Source organism: Moschus berezovskii, chromosome 7 (assembly GCF_049115385.1).
Source record: "Moschus berezovskii isolate FMDL1 chromosome 7, NW_MosBer_1.0, whole genome shotgun sequence".
Lineage (NCBI taxonomy): Eukaryota > Metazoa > Chordata > Mammalia > Artiodactyla > Moschidae > Moschus > Moschus berezovskii.
The window spans coordinates 15143832-15167923 of NC_142466.1; the positions used below are offsets into that span (position 1 = coordinate 15143832).

At 41.4% G+C, this 24092-nt stretch overlaps 1 protein-coding gene across 4 annotated transcripts in view; it reads left to right on the forward strand.

Moving 5' to 3' along the window:
• Positions 1–24092, forward strand: part of INTS9 (integrator complex subunit 9) — a 131109-nt gene that overhangs the window by 39713 nt on the left and 67304 nt on the right. For all 4 annotated transcript variants that reach the window (XM_055428062.2, XM_055428063.2, XM_088837823.1 and 1 more), the window contains exons 2-5: positions 4864–4991; positions 15571–15631; positions 18819–18881; positions 23311–23450. In XM_055428062.2, the coding sequence (XP_055284037.2) occupies positions 4864–4991; positions 15571–15631; positions 18819–18881; positions 23311–23450 (392 nt within the window). The remainder of the gene's footprint in view (positions 1–4863; positions 4992–15570; positions 15632–18818; positions 18882–23310; positions 23451–24092) is intronic.

Genomic DNA, 24092 nt, shown 5'->3' on the forward strand with positions numbered 1-24092 from the left:
GAATAAAACATCTTAAGCTGTAAAAGAGCAAAAAATTAAAGAGAAATGAGTGCATTGCTTCTGGCTCAGAAAAATGTTCTTATATAGTAGAAATGGCAGCATTCCCTAAATACATAGATTAAATGTAGCCTCCATTTAGATCCTTGGGAAGACTATTTCAGTACTGAAATCTTCATTCTAACTTGTTTTCAAATATTTCAATATAGTAAAACTACAGCATTGAGTTCAAAAATAGAAAACAAAACCAAAAAAGGATAGTGAACAAAACAGATTTCAGAAATAGATATTACAGGACTTGGAGGTGTTAAAAACTAAAGATGAGTTAAAGGTGGAAGAAGTTACATTTAATGAATTTGGCTATGACATTTAGAAAAATGGAATCGTGTTTTTGTCTCAGTTGTGGATAAGAGATAGATTTAAGACTCTTTATGAAAACAGTATTTTCAGACATCACTTCGGTTTGTCAGCACAGTAGCTGTTCTGCAGAAGTGTGTCAACATCAAAAGGAAGGCAATGAAGAGAAGGGCAGGAAATGGACAGATGTTAAATCTGAGTGATGGGAGTTTATTGTACTAATTTTGCTTACTTGTGTGTTTGAATTTTTCCATAATAAAAGGAAAGGTTTTAAAGGAAAGTAAGAGAATTGGAAATATGTTTACTAACTATAATTGATAAAAAATTTACCCCCAGAATGTCAATAATGCTAAAAAAAAATTAAAATTATAAAACCTTATGTTTGCTAGAATATTCACTTTTGCAATAGTTACTGTTATCTTCCTGGAGGGAAAACTAGCAATAGAAAAATATTTGTAAAATTGTTCATTCACTTTGCTGCTGCTGCTGCTGCTAAGTCGCTTCAGTCGTGTCCGACTCTGTGCGACCCCACGGACGGCAGCCCACCAGGCTCCCCCGTCGCTGGGATTCTCCAGGCAAGCACACTGGAGTGGGTTGCCATTTCCTTCTCCACATTACCTAGTCTCTTTTTTTTTTAATTGATTGGCTGCGCTGGGTATTTATTTATTGGCTGGGCTGTGTCGTCGTTGCTGCACACAGGCTTTCTCTAGTTGCACAAGTCGGGGGCTGCAGAAGTTGTGGCTTGTGGACTTAGTTGCTCATGTGGGATCCTAGTTCCCAGACAAGGGATTGAACCCATGTCTCCTGCATTGGCAGGTGAATTCTTAACCAGTTGGACCACTCGGGGGGTCCTGCCTAGTCTCATGGGATACACAGATGTCTAAAACATTAGTGAATGCCACAGTGAAATAGAATTTCTTCATTAAAATGCTGTAAATTTAGATGTCCCCCCCCAAAAATTTTGGTAGCCTCTTTAGCCCCTTCTGTAACTACAGTAACAATGAATACATGCTATATGTCAGGTTCTGTATCTATTCATTTAGTCCTCACAACTTTAGGAGGGTAGCGTCTGTTACTGCATCTTGTAGATAAGAAACTGTATCTTTGCAAAGTTAAGTAATTTCCCCAAAATCACATGTTAATAATGAGCATGACCAGTTTTTGAGCCTAGGCATTCTTGCTTCAAACTCCCTCTCAAAATTAAAGCATTTATCAAGTAGTTGATTTCCTGTTTCGGATCATTTAATTGCTCCTAGATGGCTGCTGCTAACATTTACTAACTTCTGTTTTGGTAGATTCTAGACAGTTTTGACCATAAATGCTAATGGGACTAAGCAGTGTAACGGATCTTCTGCTGTATGACTGATGACATTGTGAATAGGCACAGCCTTTTTTGGAAAACATTTTGGCAGCATATTTCAAGAGCCATAAAATGCTCATATTTTTTTGACCTAGTTAATGCCACTTCTGGGAATCCTCTGAAGAAACAGTCCAGTATGGAAAAAGCCTTGAGCGCTAAAGTTAACACTACAGCCATCTTTGTGATAGAGCAACCTAAAGCGACCCTAAACGTTCAACAGAAAGAGAAGGATGAAACAAGTGATGGTGTACTTTTCTTAGGCAGCCAGTAAAGATGAAGTGTGCTGTAACAGCAGACAAGGAAAACACTGCTGTCAGCCTTAAGAGCAGCACACGGAGCAGTCGTGCACTGAGATTATAGCTTTTACAAAGATGAGACCAGTCAGGGACTGTAAAAATGCTGGGGAGGAGTGTTTTTCAAAGTTTGTGTCATCTTTTTTTCTAATTATAAAATTAAAATCACATGATTACCTACTGTTTTTGTGCATTACTCTCATAAACCTCACTAGATTATAATCTACTTGGTGATTGTTCACAACTGCATGTTGGGAACAGGCAGAGAGCATCAGTGGAGCAGAGAAACTTCGGGAACCTTGCCATGTGGCTCACTGACTGGTGAGAGTTACTCTTGTCCCAGCAGACTGAGCTGACCGCCACAAAGTGAGCAGTGCAGTTGGGGAAGCAGGAGTGAGATCTCTGGAGTCGGGAGGACTTGCTGTGTGTCTTCGGCTCTCTTCTCAGCCCCTTCAACTGGGTAAAAGGCTCTATTTCCTGACTCCTAAAATTGGAGCTGCTGAAAGTCTGGCACTCTTAGTAGGTGCTCTGGAAATGTCTTGCAATCGGTTATGGCCCTTATAAAGTGGTCCTCGCCTTTCTTTATCCTTGGATGACAGGAGCAGTTAGATGGCTAACTTCCTTTGCCTGAAATCGTCTGAGCAGCAGCTTTGCCATGTCCATTTTCTGTTTTCTGCTGCAGCTTGTTATCGGTGATTTAAAGATGAAGACCAAAAAGATTTTGTCAATTGATGTGGCTGGCTAAATTTTCAGCTTTTAGTTCTATATTTTTTTCTGATTATAAAAGTATGATAAATGCTGGTAGTCAAACGTTGAGAAGATGCAAAAAGCTGAAAGAAGAAAATTACGCTAATCTTTCTACCCAGAAATAACCATTAGATACATTCCAATTCTTTTCTTTTTAGGTTTTGCTGAATATCTGGTTTGTTTTTTTAATAGGAGAACTCTTATTAGAACCTCTGTTATGTCTGGGGCAGGTTTAACAGGTTTCTCTGTGTTCATTTTGAAATAGTTTATCTTGAACAAATACATGATTCCTAGATAAGTATGAAGACCAAGATGGCAATAGGAAACAGATAGAGAAAGGGCGGGGGTGGATAGCTCTGCCTTGACTAGTTGCAAAATATATTCTGTAGTTATAATAGCTCTTAAAGAATGAACGTACAGGTAAAGTATAATTACCCAAATCATGCTTCCTGGATTTCTACTGTTTTTATCATAAGTAACCCTGTACTATTTTAGGCCACAAGTTGTGAATTATACAATGAAAAATACATTTATCTTATATAAAATTGGAATAAAGAAGCTTGCAAGGGACTTGCCTAACAGTCCAGTGGATGGGACTCTGCACTTCCACTGCAAGGGACCTGGGCTTGATCCCTGGTTGGGGAACTAAAATCTGGAAGCCACATAGCGTGGCCAGAAAAGAAGCTTGCAGAATACCCAAAATTTCTTGGCTCTCAGCCTTATCAGTTTTAGAAACTGCAGTTTTAAAAACTCATCAGTTCCTGTACTGTCTTCTGGAGAAAAGTAGGAAATGTATCCAGTGATAGAACCAACAGCGCAACCAGTACCTGTAAAGACCTAGCTGGAACTGTGGTGGCCATGTGGGAGCCAGCACTGATGTTGCATTACCCTGTATGTGTATGGGTACTCAGTCATGTCCAACTCTTTGCAACCCCATGGACTGTAGCTCACCAGGCTCCTCTGTCCATGGGATTCTCCAGGCAAGAGCACCAGAGCAGGTTGCCATTTCCTTCTCCAGGGGATCTTCCTGAACCCAGGGATTGAAACTGCGTCTCCTGCATTGGCAGGTAGATTCTTTACCATTGTGACACCTGGGCAGTCCCGCTTTACCCTGACTTTTACTTAAATCAGAAAGAAAGAATGTGTCTGTCCAGAGATGAAGAATGTTGATCCTTCCATTTTCTGGACTTTGCTGTTCAAGAGAGGCTTCTATAAGATGACTTAAAAAGTGAGAGAAAAGGTCTTTTTTCTCTTCTTTCATTTTTTTCTTCAGAGCAGCAGTCAAATTATAAAAGGTGACACAGAGTCCATCCCATATAAATAATTCTCAGTCTGGTGTATATGTCATCTCCACTCCATTGAGGAAGATGTGAAGAGTGTTTGAAGTCCTTATGTTGGTTTGCCCTGTCACTCTCTTTCGAGTACACCTTGGTGGCTTATGTCCCTTTGACTTCTGAGATCTACTGCCACAAGCAGGAGGCTCCTGACTGGTTGGGAATTGGTGTTTGTCACTCCCATCTGGTATCTGCACGTCACATCGTCCTTTGTCCTGACAAGGCTGAGCTGTTAGGAGCCATTACCCTAATGCTTGTTTGTTTGCCTTCCCCCAGCGTTTCCTCCTAAAGGAAAGTCACCTGGCTTATTTACAGAGGAGAAAACTTAACCTGTAGCGCAGTTTGAGATTCCAGCTTAGAATTTAATTTGACTTTACACAGTGGACACGACTGAGTGACTTTGACTTTATTTCACTTTCATACAGTACTTAGGTATGATGGGATAGTGGGAATTTGAATGTGTCATGTGAGAATGGAGCAGAAAACTACAGCCTGGAAACCATCTATTCGGAATAACCTCAGCCCCTCCAAAACTCTGCTTCCCTGAGATGTAAATTGGTAACCTACAAAGAACTGGATATGATCCGAGGTAGAGAATGCTGATTGTGAGGGGAAGTGGTATCCAGAGCTATGAAAGGGAAGAAATCATATGGAAAGTTAGCTGAATTTACACCCTGTTTTAATGAGAGAAGATGGTCAGCTCTATTTAATTCACTGTATTTTTGAAATTTCTTGTGTAACTGATTATTGACAAATTTTTTTTTTTTCTTTTCAGTATTGCCTATCAGGGCACCCAACCTTACCGTGCAATGTGCTTAAATTCAAGTCAACCACCATTATGTTGGACTGTGGACTGGACATGACTTCCACCCTCAACTTCCTTCCTTTGCCACTTGTTCAAAGGTATGTACTGATGCATCCGAAATAGATTGAGCTTTAGTTGGCTGAAAAATGGTCCCCAATAGCATCAAGATGGCAGTGCCCTGTGTGTTGTCCAGAGTTTACTTTGTTCCCTCAAAAACGTTCTTAAAATAATATTCTTTGGCTGGGTTGATGGAAAGTGTTATATTGATTTATTGATTGACTTCTTTATTACAACTTCTTCTGAGCTTCTGTAAAATGTTCCTGCAACTGCTCAGTGCAAGTGAGGTCATGTATATTTCATCTTTCTTGCTAATTCATGTAGGAGCTGATAAATGGTCAACTGATGAGCCCCAAGAATTGAATTTTAGAATCATTTGCAAGGACTTGACATCATAAAGCCTGACATTTCTTTTTGGTAGGTATCTATGTATTAGATATCTACTAGTATCTGATATTGGAGAAGGCAATGGCACCCCACTCCAGTACTCTTGCCTGGAAAATCCCATGGATGGAGGAGCCTGGTAGGCTGTAGTCCATGGGGTCGTGAAGAGTCGGACACAACTGAACGACTTCACTTTCACTTTTCACTTTCATGCAATTGGAGAAGGAAATGGCAACCCACTCCAGTATTCTTGCCTGGAGAATCCCGGGGACGGAGGAGACTGGTGGACTGCCATCTGTGGGGTCGCACAGAGTCAGACACGACTGAAGTGACTTAGCAGCAGCAGCAGTATCTGATACTGATCATCTGTAGATATCACGGAATCATATATGAGGCTAGAGTCCTTGTCTTAAAGCAGACAGATTACCCCAAGCCTACAGGCAGCACTATTCACTCTTACTAAGACCTTGTCTAAGAGATCAGTTTTCCAACTTGCTACTATTTAGAAGCAGCAATTTATAAAAGAAGCAGATCCTTTTAGAAGCAGATATACTCCCAGTAGCAAAAAGTGATACCGCATGAAGGAAGGGAAACAGAAAAGCTATCTCAAGCAGATTTAAGAACTTAAAAGCTTAACAAGCTAGGTAAACCGTCTCATGTGTTCTCATTCACTGCTGAAGACTTCACTGTGTTCGGTGATTATTCATAATGATAACCCCATGAACCTTCTAGAAAAGGTATAATTAAAAATAAAGGATTGACATTTTTCTGAGATAAGGCATACAGTGGTGACTCAGTGGTAAAGAATTCACCTGCCAATGCAGGAGATGCAGGTTTGATCCCTGGGTCGGGAAGATCCCCTGGAGTAGGAAATAGCAACCCACTCCAGTATTCTTGCCTGGGAAATCCCATGGACAGAGGAACATGGCAGACCACAATCCATGAGGTTACAAAGAGTCAGACATGACTGAGAGACTAAACAACAACAAAGGCATAAAGTAAGGTGATGGGGACAAGGTCAAAGATAATTCCAGATTACATTTTATGTGTAACTGATAAAATTCAGTTATAATCACTCCCAGCACTTAGAAATACATTTACCATCCACTGATATTATCCAGAAGAGAAAAGAAATGTATTCAGAGTTGATTCAGGAACTGTAGGTGTCACGTATATTTCTTGACAAAAATGAAGAACAAGTTTTTCCTTATTAAAATAGCCTAACATCATTGTCTGTTTCCTTCCAATGATTAAAATGTTCATTCCCTTGATGTTAAAAATCTGCAGTGTCCTGGACCACAGGATACAGACAAGAACGGGACAGCTCTTCTTTCCTCACAGAATTTGTAGTCTGTCAGAAGAAAAAGAATGACACTGCTGAAGATTTAGTTATACTTGTGTTACAAAACAACTCTCTATGTATTTGTGATAAATACTAAAGAAAACACAAGTATACTTGTGTTACAAAACAACTCTCTATGTATTTGTGATAAATACTAAAGAAAACACAAGTATACCTGTGTTACAAAACAACTCTCTATGTATTTGTGATAAATACTAAAGAAAACACAAGTATAACTAAATCTTCAGCAGTGTCATTCTTTTTCTCCTGACAGACTACAAATTCCGTGAGGAAAGAAGAGCTGTCCCGTTCTTGTCTGTGTCCTGTGGTCCAGGACACTGCAGATTTTTAACATCAAGGGAATGAACATTTTAATCATTGGAAGGAAACAGACAATGATGTTAGGCTATTTTAATAAGGAAAAACTTGTTCTTCATTTTTGTCAAGAAATATACGTGACACCTACAGTTCCTGAATCAACTCTGAATACATTTCTTTTCTCTTCTGGATAATATCAGTGGATGGTAAATGTATTTCTAAGTGCTGGGAGTGATTATAACTGAATTTTATCAGTTACACATAAAATGTAATCTGGAATTATCTTTGACCTTGTCCCATCACCTTACTTTATGCCTTTGTTGTTGTTTAGTCTCTCAGTCATGTCTGACTCTTTGTAACCTCATGGATTGTGGTCTGCCATGTTCCTCTGTCCATGGGATTTCCCAGGCAAGAATACTGGAGTGGGTTGCTATTTCCTACTCCAGGGGATCTTCCCGACCCAGGGATCAAACCTGCATCTCCTGCATTGGCAGGTGGATTCTTTACCACTGGGTCACCACTGTATGCCGTATCTCAGAAAAATGTCAATCCTTTATTTTTAATTATACCTTTTCTAGAGACTCGGGGTCCTGATGCTGAGCGTTCCCAAAAGGGGCCCCACATGCTCTGTAGGGTCATGAATCATCTAGGTATTCAAACCTGGGTAGTATAGACAGGCCTCGCTACATGTTTTCGTTCCCATCTTTAACCAGTTCTGTGTTCTCAAGTAGATAGAAAATCTGCATCTACCCTCTCATCTTGTCATTGTTTTCCTCTCAGAGGGACATTATACTAATGGGATGATTAGCAGCCCATGGCAGTTCCTCACAAAAAGTGTCTTCATTTGCTCAAAATCTTGGCGATCTACTTGGCTGAAATATTAATAGTATCCCCAGTCCCTCCCTGCCTCTTTGTCCTGCTTTGTTTGTCTTCAGAGCACTTCTCATATCATTCAGACATATTTGGTTTACATATTGCCTTTCTTCTCTACTGAAAGATAAGTTTTATAAGGGCAGAGATTTTGTTTGCTCTCCGTTGTATCCCCAGTGCCTAAAATAGTTCCTGGTATGCAGTAGCTGCTCAGTAAATATTTGTGATAATGAATGAATCACTTTATCTTCTCTGGTTTCCAACCCTTCTCGCCTCTGAGTCATTTCATTTTTATAATCTTTCCTTTATCTTAAATCTTTCCATCTTGACTTTTTCCTTCCCATTTAATTATGCTCAATCACTTCTAAGTTAAAATTTTTTAAAAATATCTTTCAAACCTTCTCTCAGTTCCACTGTCCCCTTCAGCATTCCTGCTTCTCTCCCATCTGCTTTGCCCACACAACCCACCAGGACGTCTCTCAGTAAAATCACAGATGACTTCCACGTCATTAGCTATGATCCTTAGTTGTCACCCCCATTCTCCTCGGCCATTTAGCATCACTGTCCTCCATGATCATGCCATCCTGGCTTTCTTTACTTCTTTGACTCTTCCTCTCCTAAATCCCTTGGAGATTCAGTTTCCTCCATCTAGCCATCACACATCAGAATTCTAAAGTACTCACTGCTTAGCCACAGAGACTCCACTAAGGGAATTTAGTAAATGCTCAGGGCCTCGATAACCATCCAGTCACTTACAAATGTATATTTTTCAGTTAATAATGCTCTTCTGAGTTCCACATTCATCAGTCCAAAATGCCCACTCGGCTTCTGTCTTTGGATGTACCTTTGAAAGCACTTCAGAACTCAACATGTCCCAAACTGAGATCGTGATTAGACTTGGTCCAGAAGACGAGAACCAACCCTCCCAGACCTGGTCCTGCCCGTTGCTGCCCTAAGGAAAGTGCATCCTGATGGGAAGGCCAGAGAACTGGGAGTTCACCTAGATGCCCCCTTTCTCCCTTCCTGCATCCAGTCTTTCTTTTGTTGTTGCTGTTGTTGTGTAGTCACTAAGTAATGTCTGACTCTTTTGTGACCCCATGAACTCTTTTGGGCAGGCTCCTCTGACCATGGGGTTTCCCAGACAAGAATACTGAAATGGGGATGCCATTTCCTCCTCCAGGGGATTTTCCTGACCCAGGGATTGAACCCAAGTCTCCTGCATTGGCAGGTGGGTTCTTTACTACTGAGCCACCAGAGAAGCCAAATCTTTCATTGAGCCTTGTCATTTTTTACCTCCTAGACAGTGCTAGAATCCCATCACTTCTCATAAGTGCTGCTGTGGTGGTCATCATCCTGTTTTACATGCATTACTGCTGAAGCCTTCTAACCAGTTTCTTCAATTCCATTCTTGCCCCTCTCTGAATCCAGAGTCTTCTTTTTATGTAATGTTTTATTTTTGGAGTTCAGATTTATGGAAAAGTTGTGAGAATAATACAAACAATTCCCAATTATTGTTACCAGTTCGTGACATTTTATCACATTCACTTTATCACTTCCTCTTAATACATACACATATAGTTCTTTCTGAGCCATTTGAAGGATACAGACATGATGCTCCTTTGCCCCTTAAATACTCAAGTTCCTATTTTGTAAGAGGACATTCTCTTATATAATTGCAGTATAATAATCAAAATCCATAAACTTATATTGATATCATCCTAGTATCTGAGCTATATTGGGCTTCCCAGAAGGCACTACTTGTAAAAAAAACCTGCCTGCTAATGCAGCAGGCGTAAGAAACACAGTTCACCTCTTACACTGTTGGTGGGAATGCAAACTAGTACAGTCACTATGGAGAACAGTGTGGAGATTCCTTAAAAAGCTGGAAATAGAACTGCCATACGACCCAGCAATCCCACTGCTGGGCATACACACTGAGGAAACCGGAATTGAAAGAGACACGTGTATCCCAATGTTCACTGCAGCACTGTTTACAATAGCCAGGACATGGAAGCAACCTAGATGTCCATCAGCAGACGAATGGATAAGATAGATATATATACACAATGGAGTATTACTCAGCTATTAAAAAGAATGCATTTGAATCAGTTCTAATGAGGTGGATGAAACTGGAGCCTATTATACAGAGTGAAGTAAGTCAGAAAAAAAAACACCAATACAGTATATTAACGCATATATATAGAATTTAGAAAGATGGTAACGATGACCCTATATGCAAGACAGCAAAAGAGACACAGATGTAAAGAACAACAGACTTTTGGACTCTGTGGGAGAAGGTGAGGGTGGGATGATCTGAGAGAATAGCATTGAAACATGTATATTACCATATGTGAAAAAGATCGCCAGTCCAGGTTCGATGCATGAGACAGGGTGTTCAGGACTGGTGCACAGGGATGACCCTGAGGGATGGGATTGGGAAGGAGGTGTGAGGGAGGGTCAGGATGGGGAACACATGTCCACCCATGGCTGATTCATGTCAGTGTATGGCAAAAACCACCACAGTATTGTAAAGTAATTAGCCTCCAATTAAAATAAATTTAAAAAAATAAAATATTAGAAAGGGAAAAAAAAAGAAATGCAGTTCAGTCTCTGGGTCAGGAAGATCCCCTGGAGAAGGGCATGGCAACCCACTCCAGTTTTCTTGCCTGGGAAATCCAGTGGACAGAAGAGCCTGGCGGTCTACCATCCATGGGGTCACAAAGAGTCAGACATGGCAGAAGCAACTTAGCACCTTATTTATATTTCCTAAGCTATACGAACTCACATTTCTCTGTAATGCCTTTTATAGCAAAAAAGAAAAGTAACTTACTGGTCCAGGGTTCAATCCAGATGACACATTGCATTCAATCATGTCTTTAATCTCCTTCAATCTGGAAGAGTTTCACAGCTCTATGTCTCTGATGACCTTGCCATTTTTAGGAATACAGGCCAATTATTTTATGTAACATCTTTCAATTTGGGTTTGTCTCATGATTCTTCACGATGAGGTTGGGGTTACTGTTTTTGCTAGGATTACCACACAAATGGTGGCACATGTTATCAGAAGGCACTTGATGTCAGTTTTCTCCTGAATCACCTTTTATTAATAGAAAGACTGATCTAATCTCGTCTCTCATCTGTTTCAGATCTTTCAGTGGATTTTTCATTGCTTTTAGAAGTAACAAGTTCCTCTTGGTACATTTGATACCCTTCTAGTCTCCTGCTCTTTGTATTCCTTCAGTTTCAAAGACTTCTCTCCTGCCTGGGAGCAGTCTACACAGATTGTTCTTCAGCCAAGAAGCCTCTCCACCCTTCCCCCATCCCACCTTTGCCTTCAGTTCAGTTCAGTCGCTCAGTCATGTCTGACTCTTTGCGACCCCATGAATCACAGCACGCCAGGCCTCCCTGTCCATCACCAACTCCCGGAGTTCACTCAAACTCATGTCCATTGAGTCGGTGATGCCATCCAGCCATCCCATTCTCTGTCGTCCCCGTCTCCTCCTACCCCCAATCCTTCCCAGCATGAGTCTTTTCCAGTGAGTCAACTGTTGACATGAGGTGGCCAAAGTATTGGAGCTTCAGCTTTAGCATCAGTCCTTCCAATGAACACCCAGGATCGATCTCCTTTAGAATGGACTGGTTGGATCTCCTTGCAGTCCAAGGGACTCTCAAGAGTCTTCTCCAGCACCACAGTTCAAAAGCATCAATTCTTCGACAATCAGCTTGCCTTAGCCTACCTACTAAGCAGGAACTCCTCTCTCAAATCATTTCTGATACCCCTTTCTACATGGGAAGGACAGAGAGATGGCGTTTTCATTGGTTGAGGGGGAGGGTAGTGTGTATGGGACTCTCCATGAAATTTCATTTGAATAACCTTTTTTAAGACGTCCATACTGAAGGCTGGTGAGAGTGATTGGGCTTTGTAGCTATCTTCTTGCTCTGTTCCCTCCAAACCCTACCCCTTGATCCCACTACAGATGGCTCAGTGATGAAGAACCCTCCTGCCAGCACAGGAGATGCAGGTTCAATCCCTGGGTTGGGAGGATCCCCTGGAGGAGGAAATGGCAACCCATTCCAGTATTCTTGCCTGGGAAATCCTATGAACAGAGGAGCCTGGTGGGCTACAGTCCATGGGATCACAAAAGAATCAGACACAATGAGGGACAAATCACCACACACACACACACTCTTTCCCCTTGACTTCCCAATATCCAGTTCTCAGCTCGATCAGCAGAGACTCGGGGTCCTGATGCTGCCTAGATCGCTCTCGTGTTAGGAGACTGTGGTGCTTTGTGTGGTGCTGCCTCATCATTAGTAACAGCTTGTTCTCTGTGTCTGTGATGACTTGATCAGTTTTCCCTACCCTGTCAGGATGACAGGCACATTTTGCTCGTGATCAGTATCACCAGCCTCTGAGTGCTTGACACATAAGTAAAGACTCATGAATGAACAAGTGAAGATGAATACCTCATTCCCCCTTCAACACTTCACTAAATGATGAGGCCGTTCCTTATCCCTCTTTCTGGAAATTCACCCTCTATCTTCACCTCATGTTCCTGTTCTGTGTTCCTGCTCTCACACCTCTGCGCGCGGTCACAAGTGCCCTTCCTGTATGAACCATAATACTTCTGCTCTCCCTGTCACAGCGTTTATTTTATTCTATTGTAATTGCTGTTTACTGTATCCCTGTACTGCAGTGCAAGTTTCTCAAACTCAAGGATTATTTATTGTCATATCCCTCTACTTTGCCTATTTTAATCAAGAGTAAGCTTTTATAAATATATTTTGAATGAATGAATGTAGTCATGCCTCTCTCACTATTTCCTGATTATAAAAGTAATGCATTTCAAAGTCGGAAAATGGGAAAATGAAACATATAAAGAGAAAATGAATTGCATACCATGTTCATTCTGCCTTTCACTATTTTTCTAGACAGTAGGTTATTTTTAAAGACCTTAGGTTGTTTATTTAGTTACGTATACTTTACCTATCTTAAAAACTACTAAAAAAAATTTTTGTGTACATATTTTTTTGACTGTAACATTTTTTAATGGCACCCTTTCTTTTCCGTAGAAATTATTGTTAAATAGTGGGGACAAAGGTGTGTTCATCTGTAATCAGAATTTTTCTAATATCATTACCTCCCATATTTCTTTAATGTAGATTTCTGTGAAGAGACTTGTTTCCTTGTTCAAAAAATTTACACCGTGAAATTTTGTAATCAGTAAGAACAAAGTAGCACATTTCTTCCTCGTTGGTAGCTTAACATTTACTGGCTCTTCATAGTTTAGTCATTAACTTAATTGGACCTGAAAACAAAATATTTGCATCTCTATAGTCAGCATCCATTTGCCTCCTGGGGCTGCATTTCTGTGGCCCTTTATCTTTGGCACTATTGTTACCACGTGGTCAAGCTCTTCTTTGACTCCAGATATTTCGTAGAAGTCTTTGATGTTATAAACAATGTTTAGCAACAGTAATACCTGAAACTTTTACTTTTTAAAAAATTATTTTTTAATAAGCAGTAAACAGGTTTTCCTGGTGGCTCATACGGTAAAAAAAATCTGCCTGCAGTGCAGCAGACACAGGTTTGATGCCTGGGTGAGGAAGATCCCCTGGAGAAGGAAATGGCAACCCACTCCAATATTCTTGCCTGGGAAATCCCATGGACAGAGGAGCCTGATGGGCTACGGTCCAGGGGATCTCAGAGTCAGATGCGACTGAGCACAGCACAGCACACCATTTCTAATCACTTGTTGAGGACAAAACTAATTGAATCAATCATCTGTAATTTGAAGGCTGAGTTGTTTGTGTCTAGTAGGGCAATGGTACTCCAGTACTCTTGCCTAGAAAATCCTGTGGATGGAGGAACCTGGTAGGCTGCAGTCCATGGGATCGCTATGAGTCAGACATGACTGAGCGACTTCACTTTCACTTTTCACTTTCACACATTGGAGAAGGAAATGGCATCCCACTCCAGTGTTCTTGCCTGGAGAATCCCAGGGACAGGGGAGCCTGGTGGGCTGCCGTCTTTGGGGTCACATAGAGTCGGACACGACTGAAGTGACTTAGCAGCAGCAGCAGTAGGGAACAAACAGGATACAGGTCCTCTGATCAAGTTCTCTTTGTAAAGGGAAGTGGACATTTATAACCTTCTTGTAAAGCGTCCACGTGCATGAAGTGAGAACAGTGTTGAGACTTTTCCTATCATTACACTTTCTTTTATTAAGATGCTTGGTTTTTTAATCTGATCTGATAGTAAATATTTTTAAGAAGTCTCTCAGTGAAGTTACATATGTGACTGTGAAATGGGAATTCAACATCTAATGATAATAGAGTATTCTTCTGGAAAAAACTCCAAGCATTTTTTTTAAAAAAAAGTGTTTCAGATATAATTTATGCCAGCCAAATTTGATTCCCCTAGTAGTAATTTTCATTCTCAAGAATGAAATTCAGAATTCTCACTTTTTGACTAATAAAGGCAAACTGTAAACAGAGAATCTAGGCAAAGGGTATGTGGGACTTCATTGTACTTATGCTCTTAACAGCTTTTCTGTGAACTAGGAATTATGTCAAATTCTCACCTTTTTTGCTAAAATCAGATACATATATATATATTATTCAGGTTTTTTATCTTTCCTGGAAGATTGACAGATATTTCACATTATTTGTTTCAATTTGACTTTTGTACCTAGCACCTAATTACAAAGTCAGAATTTGATAAAAATTAGTTTAGCAAGAAGATAAAGTACTATACATTAATTTGGTTTCGGGTTATAGAGTCTTTTAGTCCCACACCCATACTTTGCCCTTTATTTTTAAATTTAATTTTGTGTTGAAGTGCTAAAATCCTTTTGCAATCTACCTTGTACTTCTGATGTGTTTTCTGCACATATCATCTTGGTCATTAAGTTTTTCTTTTATTTTCTCCCGAGGTGTTTGCATTTTCAGCCTCCAGTGTAATTCTGGTCAGCTCATAGCACTCAGTTAAATTCTGAGCTTGCCAAAGTGAATGATTTCTGGTTCAGATTTTTTTGATATAACATATATGTGAAATTATATGTGAAATTAACCTTACCTTCTAGAAATTACTCACTGAAATATGGTGTCACTTTATAACACTGGGAAAAGTAGCTTCATTTGCCAAAATTGGAAGCTCAAGGCACAGGTAACATCAAGGCACAGGTAACAAGTGACTGATTCATTTAAGCAATGAATACAGAGGTGACTTTGAGCCAAATTCCGATTTTTATTTGTGGTAACTTCTGGTTGGTAGGCAGCTAATTGTTCTTGACAGACACCTGACCGCTCTGAGCCTGTTTTGACCTCCGCAACAGGAGAGTCCCATTCGGCCTTCCCCTCAGGCCTGTTGTCAAACGCAAGCAAGGTGAGGTCAGGGCCACTGATTGGAAAACTATACAACGCTGTCTTGTCTCACCTTTCTTTTTTCTCTTTATTATCCTGCATAGCATTCTTTTAATTTTCCCAATTGAGGGCAGAACTCTGACTTTTCTTAATGTTCCATTGCCACGTAATTCTTAAGCTTGATACCACTTGGTTACTTTTCATCTTTCTGATTATTATTTTCGGTGAGCCTTGCTGCCACTCCTTTCAAACTGTTTTTCATTTTGTGGAGCCAGTACAGTCACCGTGAAATCACTGAGGATTAAAATCTATTTAGGATAATTTAATCTTTTGTTTTGCAGTCCCAGACTGTCCAGTCTTCCTGGCTGGTCCCTAAAGGATGGAAACGCTTTCTTGGACAAGGTAATGATAAGCTGAAGTGTATCTACACCCACTGGAAAGCCTTCTTGTCATTCTGGAGCCAACCAACAGTAATGTGACTAACGAACTCATTTCTTCCCGTTTGTCTTCTCCCTAAAAACTCCTGTGAGCCATGTAGAGTCTTTAGTACTTGGTAATTACTGTTTTTAAGAGCTTTTTAAGAAGTCTCGGTGTTCAGACACAGATCCAGTTTTCACATGTGTAAAATCTAGGGACTTCAGTTCCAAATACATTTTATCACCCCAAAAAGAAAACTATTATTTCTAGAATTGTGATGAGTGTTTCAGTGGCATTGCTTGTTAGAGAATTTCATCCATATCTTTTCGTTTTGAGGCTGTACTGACTCTTCCTATAAGGAGTGAACTTTTTTTAAAAAATAACTTTAAAGCCCACCAAACACTGTTGAGTTTTAAACCACTCTTCTAGAGGCCAGGTCACATAGGGTGTTGTCAAAACTTTGGGTCGTCTTCTTTGGGTAATGAAGGGCTACAGAGGGTTGCTGCAGGCAGGGTATTCCTCTGCTCAGACCACTTTGGCTGCATTGTGGAGAATAGACTGAGGTCCCAAGTGTTTCACTTCTAGGCCGTGTGCTCTGGGGGCGTGAGAGGGAAACACGTGTTCAGGTAAATGTGAACAAAGGGCCTTCCCCACTATGATCTATGATCGTGTAGCCTGGCACGGACACTCTTATAATATGTGAAAAAAGAACATGGGTCTATTAACAGGAATCTAGGAATGTAGAGTTCTGTTAATGACTTTAATCACTAACTAGGCCTAAACTGAATGACTCAAATTACTTTTTATTTTTCTCAAGGCTGTTAAATTTTTGCCATTAGATTGTCTTCAAGGTATGTCCTTCCTCAGATCAATTTTTAGGCATTTAAGTTCCATATAAGAGATCAGAGATACAAAACAAAAGTTAAAACTTAATCTAGCCAAATTTTCTTCTGAAAAAAGTCAGAAATAAAGGAAGATTAGACACTGTAAAGCTTATCCACGCCATTCTTAGACCTCAATGTCATTCTTCCTCTCCCCAGTTTCGTAATTAAAAGACTGAATGTGAGGATCCTTAAAATGGTTATCTGAATAAGGCGTTTCCTTCTCCTAATAGATATTGTTAAATAAAGAGGAGCTCTTCTTCCAGAATTCCTGTACCTGCCCACTCACCCCAGCTTCGAGTGCAAGCCAGATGTGTGACTTGAAATCAGATTTCCCTCATAGCCTAACTGTAAAATTGGGTGACATTCAAGAACCTGTGCACCTGATGAAATTTCAGCCTGTCTCCTACTGGCTGTAAATCATTGTTCCCAGAGAAAGGCTCAGAAGCATCCCATTACCCATGCATTGTGAGCAAGATGACTTGCGTGTGTCTGTGGGAGCATTTCATTAGGAGGGAGTGGCGAATAAAATACAGTGACAGTGTAAGTGCTCAGAATGGCAAATACGCTGCTCCAGGCCAGTAAAGATGAGCACCTCAGAGGAGGATCTGTCGGGCGAGGTAGACAGACCCTGCTCCCTGATACGTGGCAGGGCATGGGGAATGTGGGGAAAAAGATTACACAACCCATGAAAGGCCAGGCAGTGCTTTGAAATTTCCCATGATTTGTCTTTAATCATTTTTGATCTCATCTCAAGGGAGTTGGGTATCTTCCTCCATTAACCCTAATTGCTCATTTGTTTTTCACTGACAGGTATATTGTAATTACAAATGGTTTCAGTCTCTTTTTGGCTCAGCATTTCACTGGTTAAATGGTAGTCATATAAGGAGAGGAACCAGAGTTTACAGCGGAAGGCAAGAGTAGGAAATGTTCTCTAAGCTTCTGCTAGGAGACTTGTAAAATTCAAAAGGAAGAGAGCAGACAGTTAATGCCATATTTTCAGGTAAAGATTGAGAGTAAAATCATTCCAACTCCAACGTATAAGTAGAGGTGTGTGAATATACAGAAATTTATGTTCAGTGACTAATGAAAACACAGTGGAACACAATTCCAATTGTACAGTGGAACACAATTCCAATTGTATTTTTCCCTTTCTGGGAAAAATAGTCAACCAGATTTCTATCTTGTACTAGTTTCTTTATAGTGTCATAGACCACTTTAACTTTGGAGCAAAAACTCCTGTGTAGATCTCAGTACAGTGTCATCACGAGAAAACAGCACCTCTGGTGTCCCCCTGGGGGCCCACTCCAGTCTCTTCAGTGTCCTCTGTCATAATTCCAGCTGCTGGTATTCGTATGGCTTTGCCTGATGGTTTTTTCCTGAAGCTGCCCTAGATGCAGCAATTGCTGTGTAAATGTCCCAGGCCCCTTGCCTCTGGGTAGAATCACTCCTGGGTGTGTGTCTGATACCATCTCTTAGTCTCCCTGTTGCCCACGGTGGTGCGTGGCTGCGTGACACATCTATTGTCGGCCAGCGTCTTTGCCCTTTATCGCTTGCCCTTCTTCCTGCTAGTTTTTTGTGTTTTTTTTTTAGCACCTCTCTTATAAGCTTTTACACACCCTTTTCTCAAGGTCTGTTTGTGAAAGAATTTGAAGACAGGCCTGTTAAATACTGTAGGTCATGGGCAGTGTGGGGAGTTGCAGTATATAAATATAACGTTTTCTTTTGAATGGTGTTGGGGGGTGATTTAATCCCTATCCTGTATTCTTCATCTCCTTCCTTATTTGCCCCTCAAACCTTGGTAGGAGGAGAAGGGGGTTCCAGTTCATTTATCTGCACTCTGGACTCCCAATCTAATTGCAGAACAGAGTCACTGGACATGCTTGTCATGGATACAGGTTCCATGTCTGATCCCTTAGATCTTAGGTAAGACCCAGGAGTCTACTTCCATCACTGTTCCAGATCATTCTGATATTGCTGGTGTAGTCCATATAACTATTATTTGGAAAGCTCTGGGTCAAAGTTGTGGAAGCAGCATGTGTCCACACATGGCTTCCTTGAAGAAGTATCAAGAAATGTGCATGCACGCCCTGATTTTTTCAATATTGAATAAAATGTTCAGCTGCCCTGAGCTTAAATAAGAACCAGTTGACCTAGATAACCTTCCCACTTTCCTCCAACTCCAGCCTTCTGCAGTACTTCATAGAGTTTGGTTTGGAGATGGAATTTCTTTGGCATTGTGTTTATTGATCATCTCTTCCTGGAATTTATTTTCTTTTCATGTCTTTTAGGAGCTAAAGGAGTGCTCAGGTCATGTATTTGTGGATTCTGTACCCGAATTCTGCCTACCAGAGGTAAGATTGAAGTGAATCTTATTGTAGGAACAAAGCATTTCTGATCATCTCTCAAAGTGAAGACAAGAAATAATTTTAAGGGGCTGAACATTTTATTTTCAAATCAAAATGAATCTTATCCTAGGCACTTTGTTATACAACTAAAATTCGATCATTTATGAGCTTTTTGTATTGTCCATAAATCACTGAAGTCATTCTCTTCCTAGCTCTTTTTATAATCCCCAGTGACAGTCACATTGGGGCATAGTGTTGAGCAAGGTAAAGAATAGCTTAAGTTTTTCAGTTTTGTAATTACAGTCATCCCTTAGTATCTGAGGGGATGGGTTCTAGGAGCCCCCATGAGTACCAAAATCCACAGATGCTCAAGCACGCGATATGATGGAGTACAATGAATAGAGTCCGCCCTCCGAATCTACAGATTTCACGTCCAGGATTGCAGAGGGCCCATTGGATAATTCCTCTGTCTTAGGTTAGCCAGACTTTTTCTAGTCTTGGGTAATTGGGAATTGCTTTTATTCTACTAGTATAGTAAACTGGAAAACTTCTTGCTAACTTAATAACACATGAAATATTGCTTGAAATTCACAGATATCTGTGAGTCACGGATATCTGTTGCTTACATATTATCATCACAATGAGACTTGTTGTAAGTGTCTGAGTCCAGTTCCATTGTTTTAAAGGAAACAAAGATCAGTTTGCATTAGTCTTAAAGGAAACATCTCAACTGACAGGCCTAATCCCCAGAGTGGCCTGGGTGGAGTTCTCAGCACACAGGAGAACTGTGGGGAGGCCAGTGGCCTGTCCAGGTTCCTGGGGAAATCACTGAGAAGCTGCCATTCTGCTCTTTCCATGTGCCTGGGGGGTGTCAGTGCCTGTCAGACAGACTGTCACAGTTCAGCACCAGAGAGAAAAGAAATTGGGTGTGCTGTGTCTCTTAGTGTTGTCCTTTCTTCCTATCGCTCTTTCCATTTCTACAGCTCTGTTGATAGCCTTTAGATAAACTTTCTCTCTCTCTGAAGTATGTGAGGTGACCTTTTAGGACAGCAGAGCAAAAGAGAGTGAAGAAAAATAGAGAAGGACGTGGCCACTGAAGTTGGCAGATAAGGGAGAGAGTTCGTGGTGAAGTAATAGGAGCAAGGGTGAAGGAGACAGCAAAATCCTGAGCTCTCCCTAACTGCTGATAAAATTTTGTCGTCTTTATTTGTCATTTAGGAGCTGGTGGGCTAGTCCCCCCCACATCTGTTCAAAGATTCCTATTCCCAGGTGCTTTTATTTTTCAGTTTACTGCCTGTATCATTGACCACTACAGCCTTCAGCTTGTGACCAACAGCAGAGGATCCCTGGCTTGGGGTTCTGGGGTCTTTCTGACTTGCTTCATAGACTCCTACTAAACTTTGAAATTAGGCAGTCACCATTCCACAGTTTACTTTTGCCAAGCTAAAAGCAGCAGTATTATATATCGGATTCTAGAGCCATAGGGTTTTTTTTTTTTTTTTTACAACTTGCATAAGAATTTGTAGTTTATGATATATTAGGGAAAGTTGCTTAGTTGTGTCCAACTCTTTGTGACCCAATGGGCTATACAGTACATGGAATTCTCTGGGCCAGAATACTGGAGTGGGTAGCCTTTTCCTTCTCCAGGAGATCTTCCTAACCCAGGGATTGAACCCAGATCTCCCACATTGCAGACAGATTCTTTACCAGCTAAGCCATTAGGGAAGCCCAAGAATACTAGAGTAGGTAGCTTATCCCTTCTCTATCAAATCTTCCCAACCCAGGAATCTAACTGGGGTCTCCTGCATTGCAGGCAGATTCTTTACCATCTGAGCTACCAGGGTAGCCCATGACAAATTAGTAGTACTTACTGTTTTAAGGGAAACCAGGGCATTGTACAATCAGGAGAAAATAGGAGTCTTGGAATCAGGAGAGAGGGACTTACTACACAGTCCAGCCTTGGCTGACTTCTGGCTGAGCCATACAGAACTAAAATTCTAGTCTTCATGGAATTTACAATCTAGTGCAGCTACTTTAAACATCTTTGTATTCCCCCAAAGTCTGTACCACAGACTGTGCGTAAAGTCTAGGATGGTATAGTAAGCAACCAATAAATTATGATTGTTTTGATCCAATTCATGGTCTGTAGAACCCAAGTGTCTTTATTGGGCTTCCCAGGTGGCACAGTGGTAAAGAATCTGCCTGCCAGTGCAAGAGACGCAAGAGACATGCATTCGATCCCTGGATCAGGAAGATCCCCTGGAGGAGGAAATGGCAATTGGACTCCAGTATTCTTGCCTGGGAAATCCCATGGACAGAGGAGCCTAGCTGGCAATAGTCCATGGGGTCGCAAAAAGTCAGACACATCTGAGCACACATGTGCACACACACACACAGAACCAAAGTGTCTATATGCTAGAAGTTTAAAAATAATCTTTATGGGATATCACTGAGTGGAAGTAAATATGTGTGTGTATGGATATACACAGACACATAGTTTGGATGTTAAATTTATTTCTCAGAAAATTGTTTATGTAGGCAGTCTTTGATATATATACAGGCAATACGTGTGTGTGTGTGTGTCTGTGTGTCCTCACCAGATTTCTTATCATTCTAGACTCTGTGGGTTGATCCTTACATCCTTAAAGAGAAATTTTAAATATACCTACCCAGTTTCTGTAGAGGTAGAAGGAAGGGAAGAAGTTTATGGCCTTTACTGTTGCTTCAACTCTCCTTCCCTTGTTTTCTTCTGTACCTGTCACTCTGCTACTCTGTCTTAACCTTCTCATTTGTTTAAAAATGGTTCTGGAAAGGAGGTGAGAAATAGGACCAGCAGACCTTCCTTCGTTATGTGAGGATATAGTCTTGGAAGTGCAGTACACAACATGGAGTTAAGTTGTGGTCCTTAGACATTTTATTCACACAGATTGCCATTGCCTTGGCAATGAGTAGCTTTTGACTCTGATCTCCTTTCTCTCCTAAGGAGTTGAAGCTGATTTTGCCTTGGTGGCTTTATTAAATCAATGCACATAAAGTCATTCAACCAGAAAATACCCACAGCCGAAACGGTGCACTGTCTCTGTCGTTTGCAAAGATGGAGCAGGCGTCTTTATTACTTCTACTCTGTGGGGGACACAGTAGCTCTGTGCCCCAGTTTCCTAACTAAAACTCTTTCTTGAGTTACCCCATGCTGTCTGTACGTCCCCATTCTGTTTCTGTGGGGTAAGTTCCATGAGGGAGAGCTCAGAGACTGAGGAGATGTCTCTGAACCAGAGCTGCTAACTTCTCACAATGGCACCTCCATAGGGGGTGCTGCTTCTCATGATGTATTCCTCCAACAACAATGCACCGAGGCCTGTTCAGTCCTGGCAGCCACAGCTCGAAGGGGACAGAGATGAGTCCCACGGGATTTTTGATCTCAGAGACGTTCCAGTTTGGGGAGACAAAGGGATACTTTGAGGTGCCCACCATGGTAAAGAATAGTAAGTGCTTTAAGAGGGATATTCACAAAGTGCCTTGGCAGTTCTTGGGAAGAAGTGCTTTCTTTCATCAGGGCAAATCAGGAAGGCTTAGCGGAGGAAGAGAATTGAGCCTTAAAAAGCAGGTAGGGGAACTTCCCTGGTGGTCCAGTGGCTAAGAATCTGCATTCCTCATGCCTGGGTCCCTGGTTCAATCCCTGGTCAGGGGACTAGATCATGTGTGTTGCAACTAAGACCCAGCACAACCACATGAATAAGTAAATATTTAAAAAAAAAAAAAAAAAACAGAAGCAATTGCCCCCAAAAAAATACTTCATAATTTTGTAAAAGGCAGGTAGGGCTTAAATTTATGTAAAAATCGTCCCCTTCTACTAAAAGTTTTCATAAGGTTTACTCCACGTGAGTAGCATTATTCCTCACCTGCCAGCCTTGTCTTTTTCCCTGTTCTTGTGACATTAATAGTGGAGTGAAGGGTGGGCTGAGGGTTGTGATTAGGGTAGAGTACTAGAGTATAACCTCCTTTTATGACTCTGCCGCTACATTTGTGGGGGGGTTCTCCATCCAGCACTAGTGGTCAAAAGTTACCTTGAAAAAAAGTCGTCTGCCACAGTGGACTTTGGAAGAGCGGCTTCCCTTGTGGTACTCCCTCACAGCGGCTTCCTGCTCCCTGGCTCCACCTGGCAGGCAGCGGCGGCCAGAGTGTCCCGTTGTCCTTTGTCCTCATCCGTCTGCTTCTCAGAACTCTGTTTTATAAAATCAGCAGCCATCCTGTCCTGCTGCTCCATGCCAGCACTGGGGAACATCCCCATCCGAGAGACCAGAGCATTAGAGGAACGGCCTCATTATTCTGTGGCGCCGCAGCCACTGCTCTGCCTTCTGACAGTCATTTTTCAGCCCCATTATGCTGATCTGGGTGCCGCGCACAGATCCATATCACTCCCTCCCCTTTTTTTCAGACCGAGCTAATAGATCTGTCTACCGTGGATGTGATCCTCATCTCTAACTATCACTGCATGATGGCCTTGCCCTACATCACCGAGCACACTGGGTTCACGGGCACAGTCTACGCCACGGAGCCCACCGTTCAGATCGGCAGGTGAGGGCATTTCTTCTTGAGCTGTGAGTGAGTGGCTGGAGAACTCCTCCCTTCAACAGTGACTGTTTAATAGAGTGTTGTGCCCAGAGGCACCGTTGTTTCCTCCTGAGCAGCTGACCCAGAGAAACAGAATGAATAGACAGCTCTGCTGATAAAACAAGTGTTCGCTGGAGTTGCCTAGAGATGGATGCCGCAAATAGTGGTTGTTTAGTCTTAGAAAAACGGAGAGAGAGGGACAAGTCTTCTGTGCAGACGACATTAATTAGGGGAGGTATCATTCAGTAGGTGCCACCGAGATGCAACGCAGAGGGCTTTGGGGGAGAAAGGAACACAGCATATTTAAGAAAAAAAGAAAATTTACTATTTTCCTTTTAAAATTTCCCCCCCTTTTAGTGCAGACTATGAACAGAGACGGCTTGCAGGATTTCCCTGGTGGTCCCGTGGTTAGGACTCCACACTTAACACTGCAGAGGATGCGGGTTCAATCCCTGATCGGGTAACCAAGATCCCACATGCCAATAAAAGGAAAAAAGAGAGAGAGATGGCTGGTAGAAAACAGGATGAGTATTTAGATGAAGTTGTCTGTACTGTTGACGGAGTGAAACTCAAGACACAATGAAATGAAAACCTCACAGTCTTTCT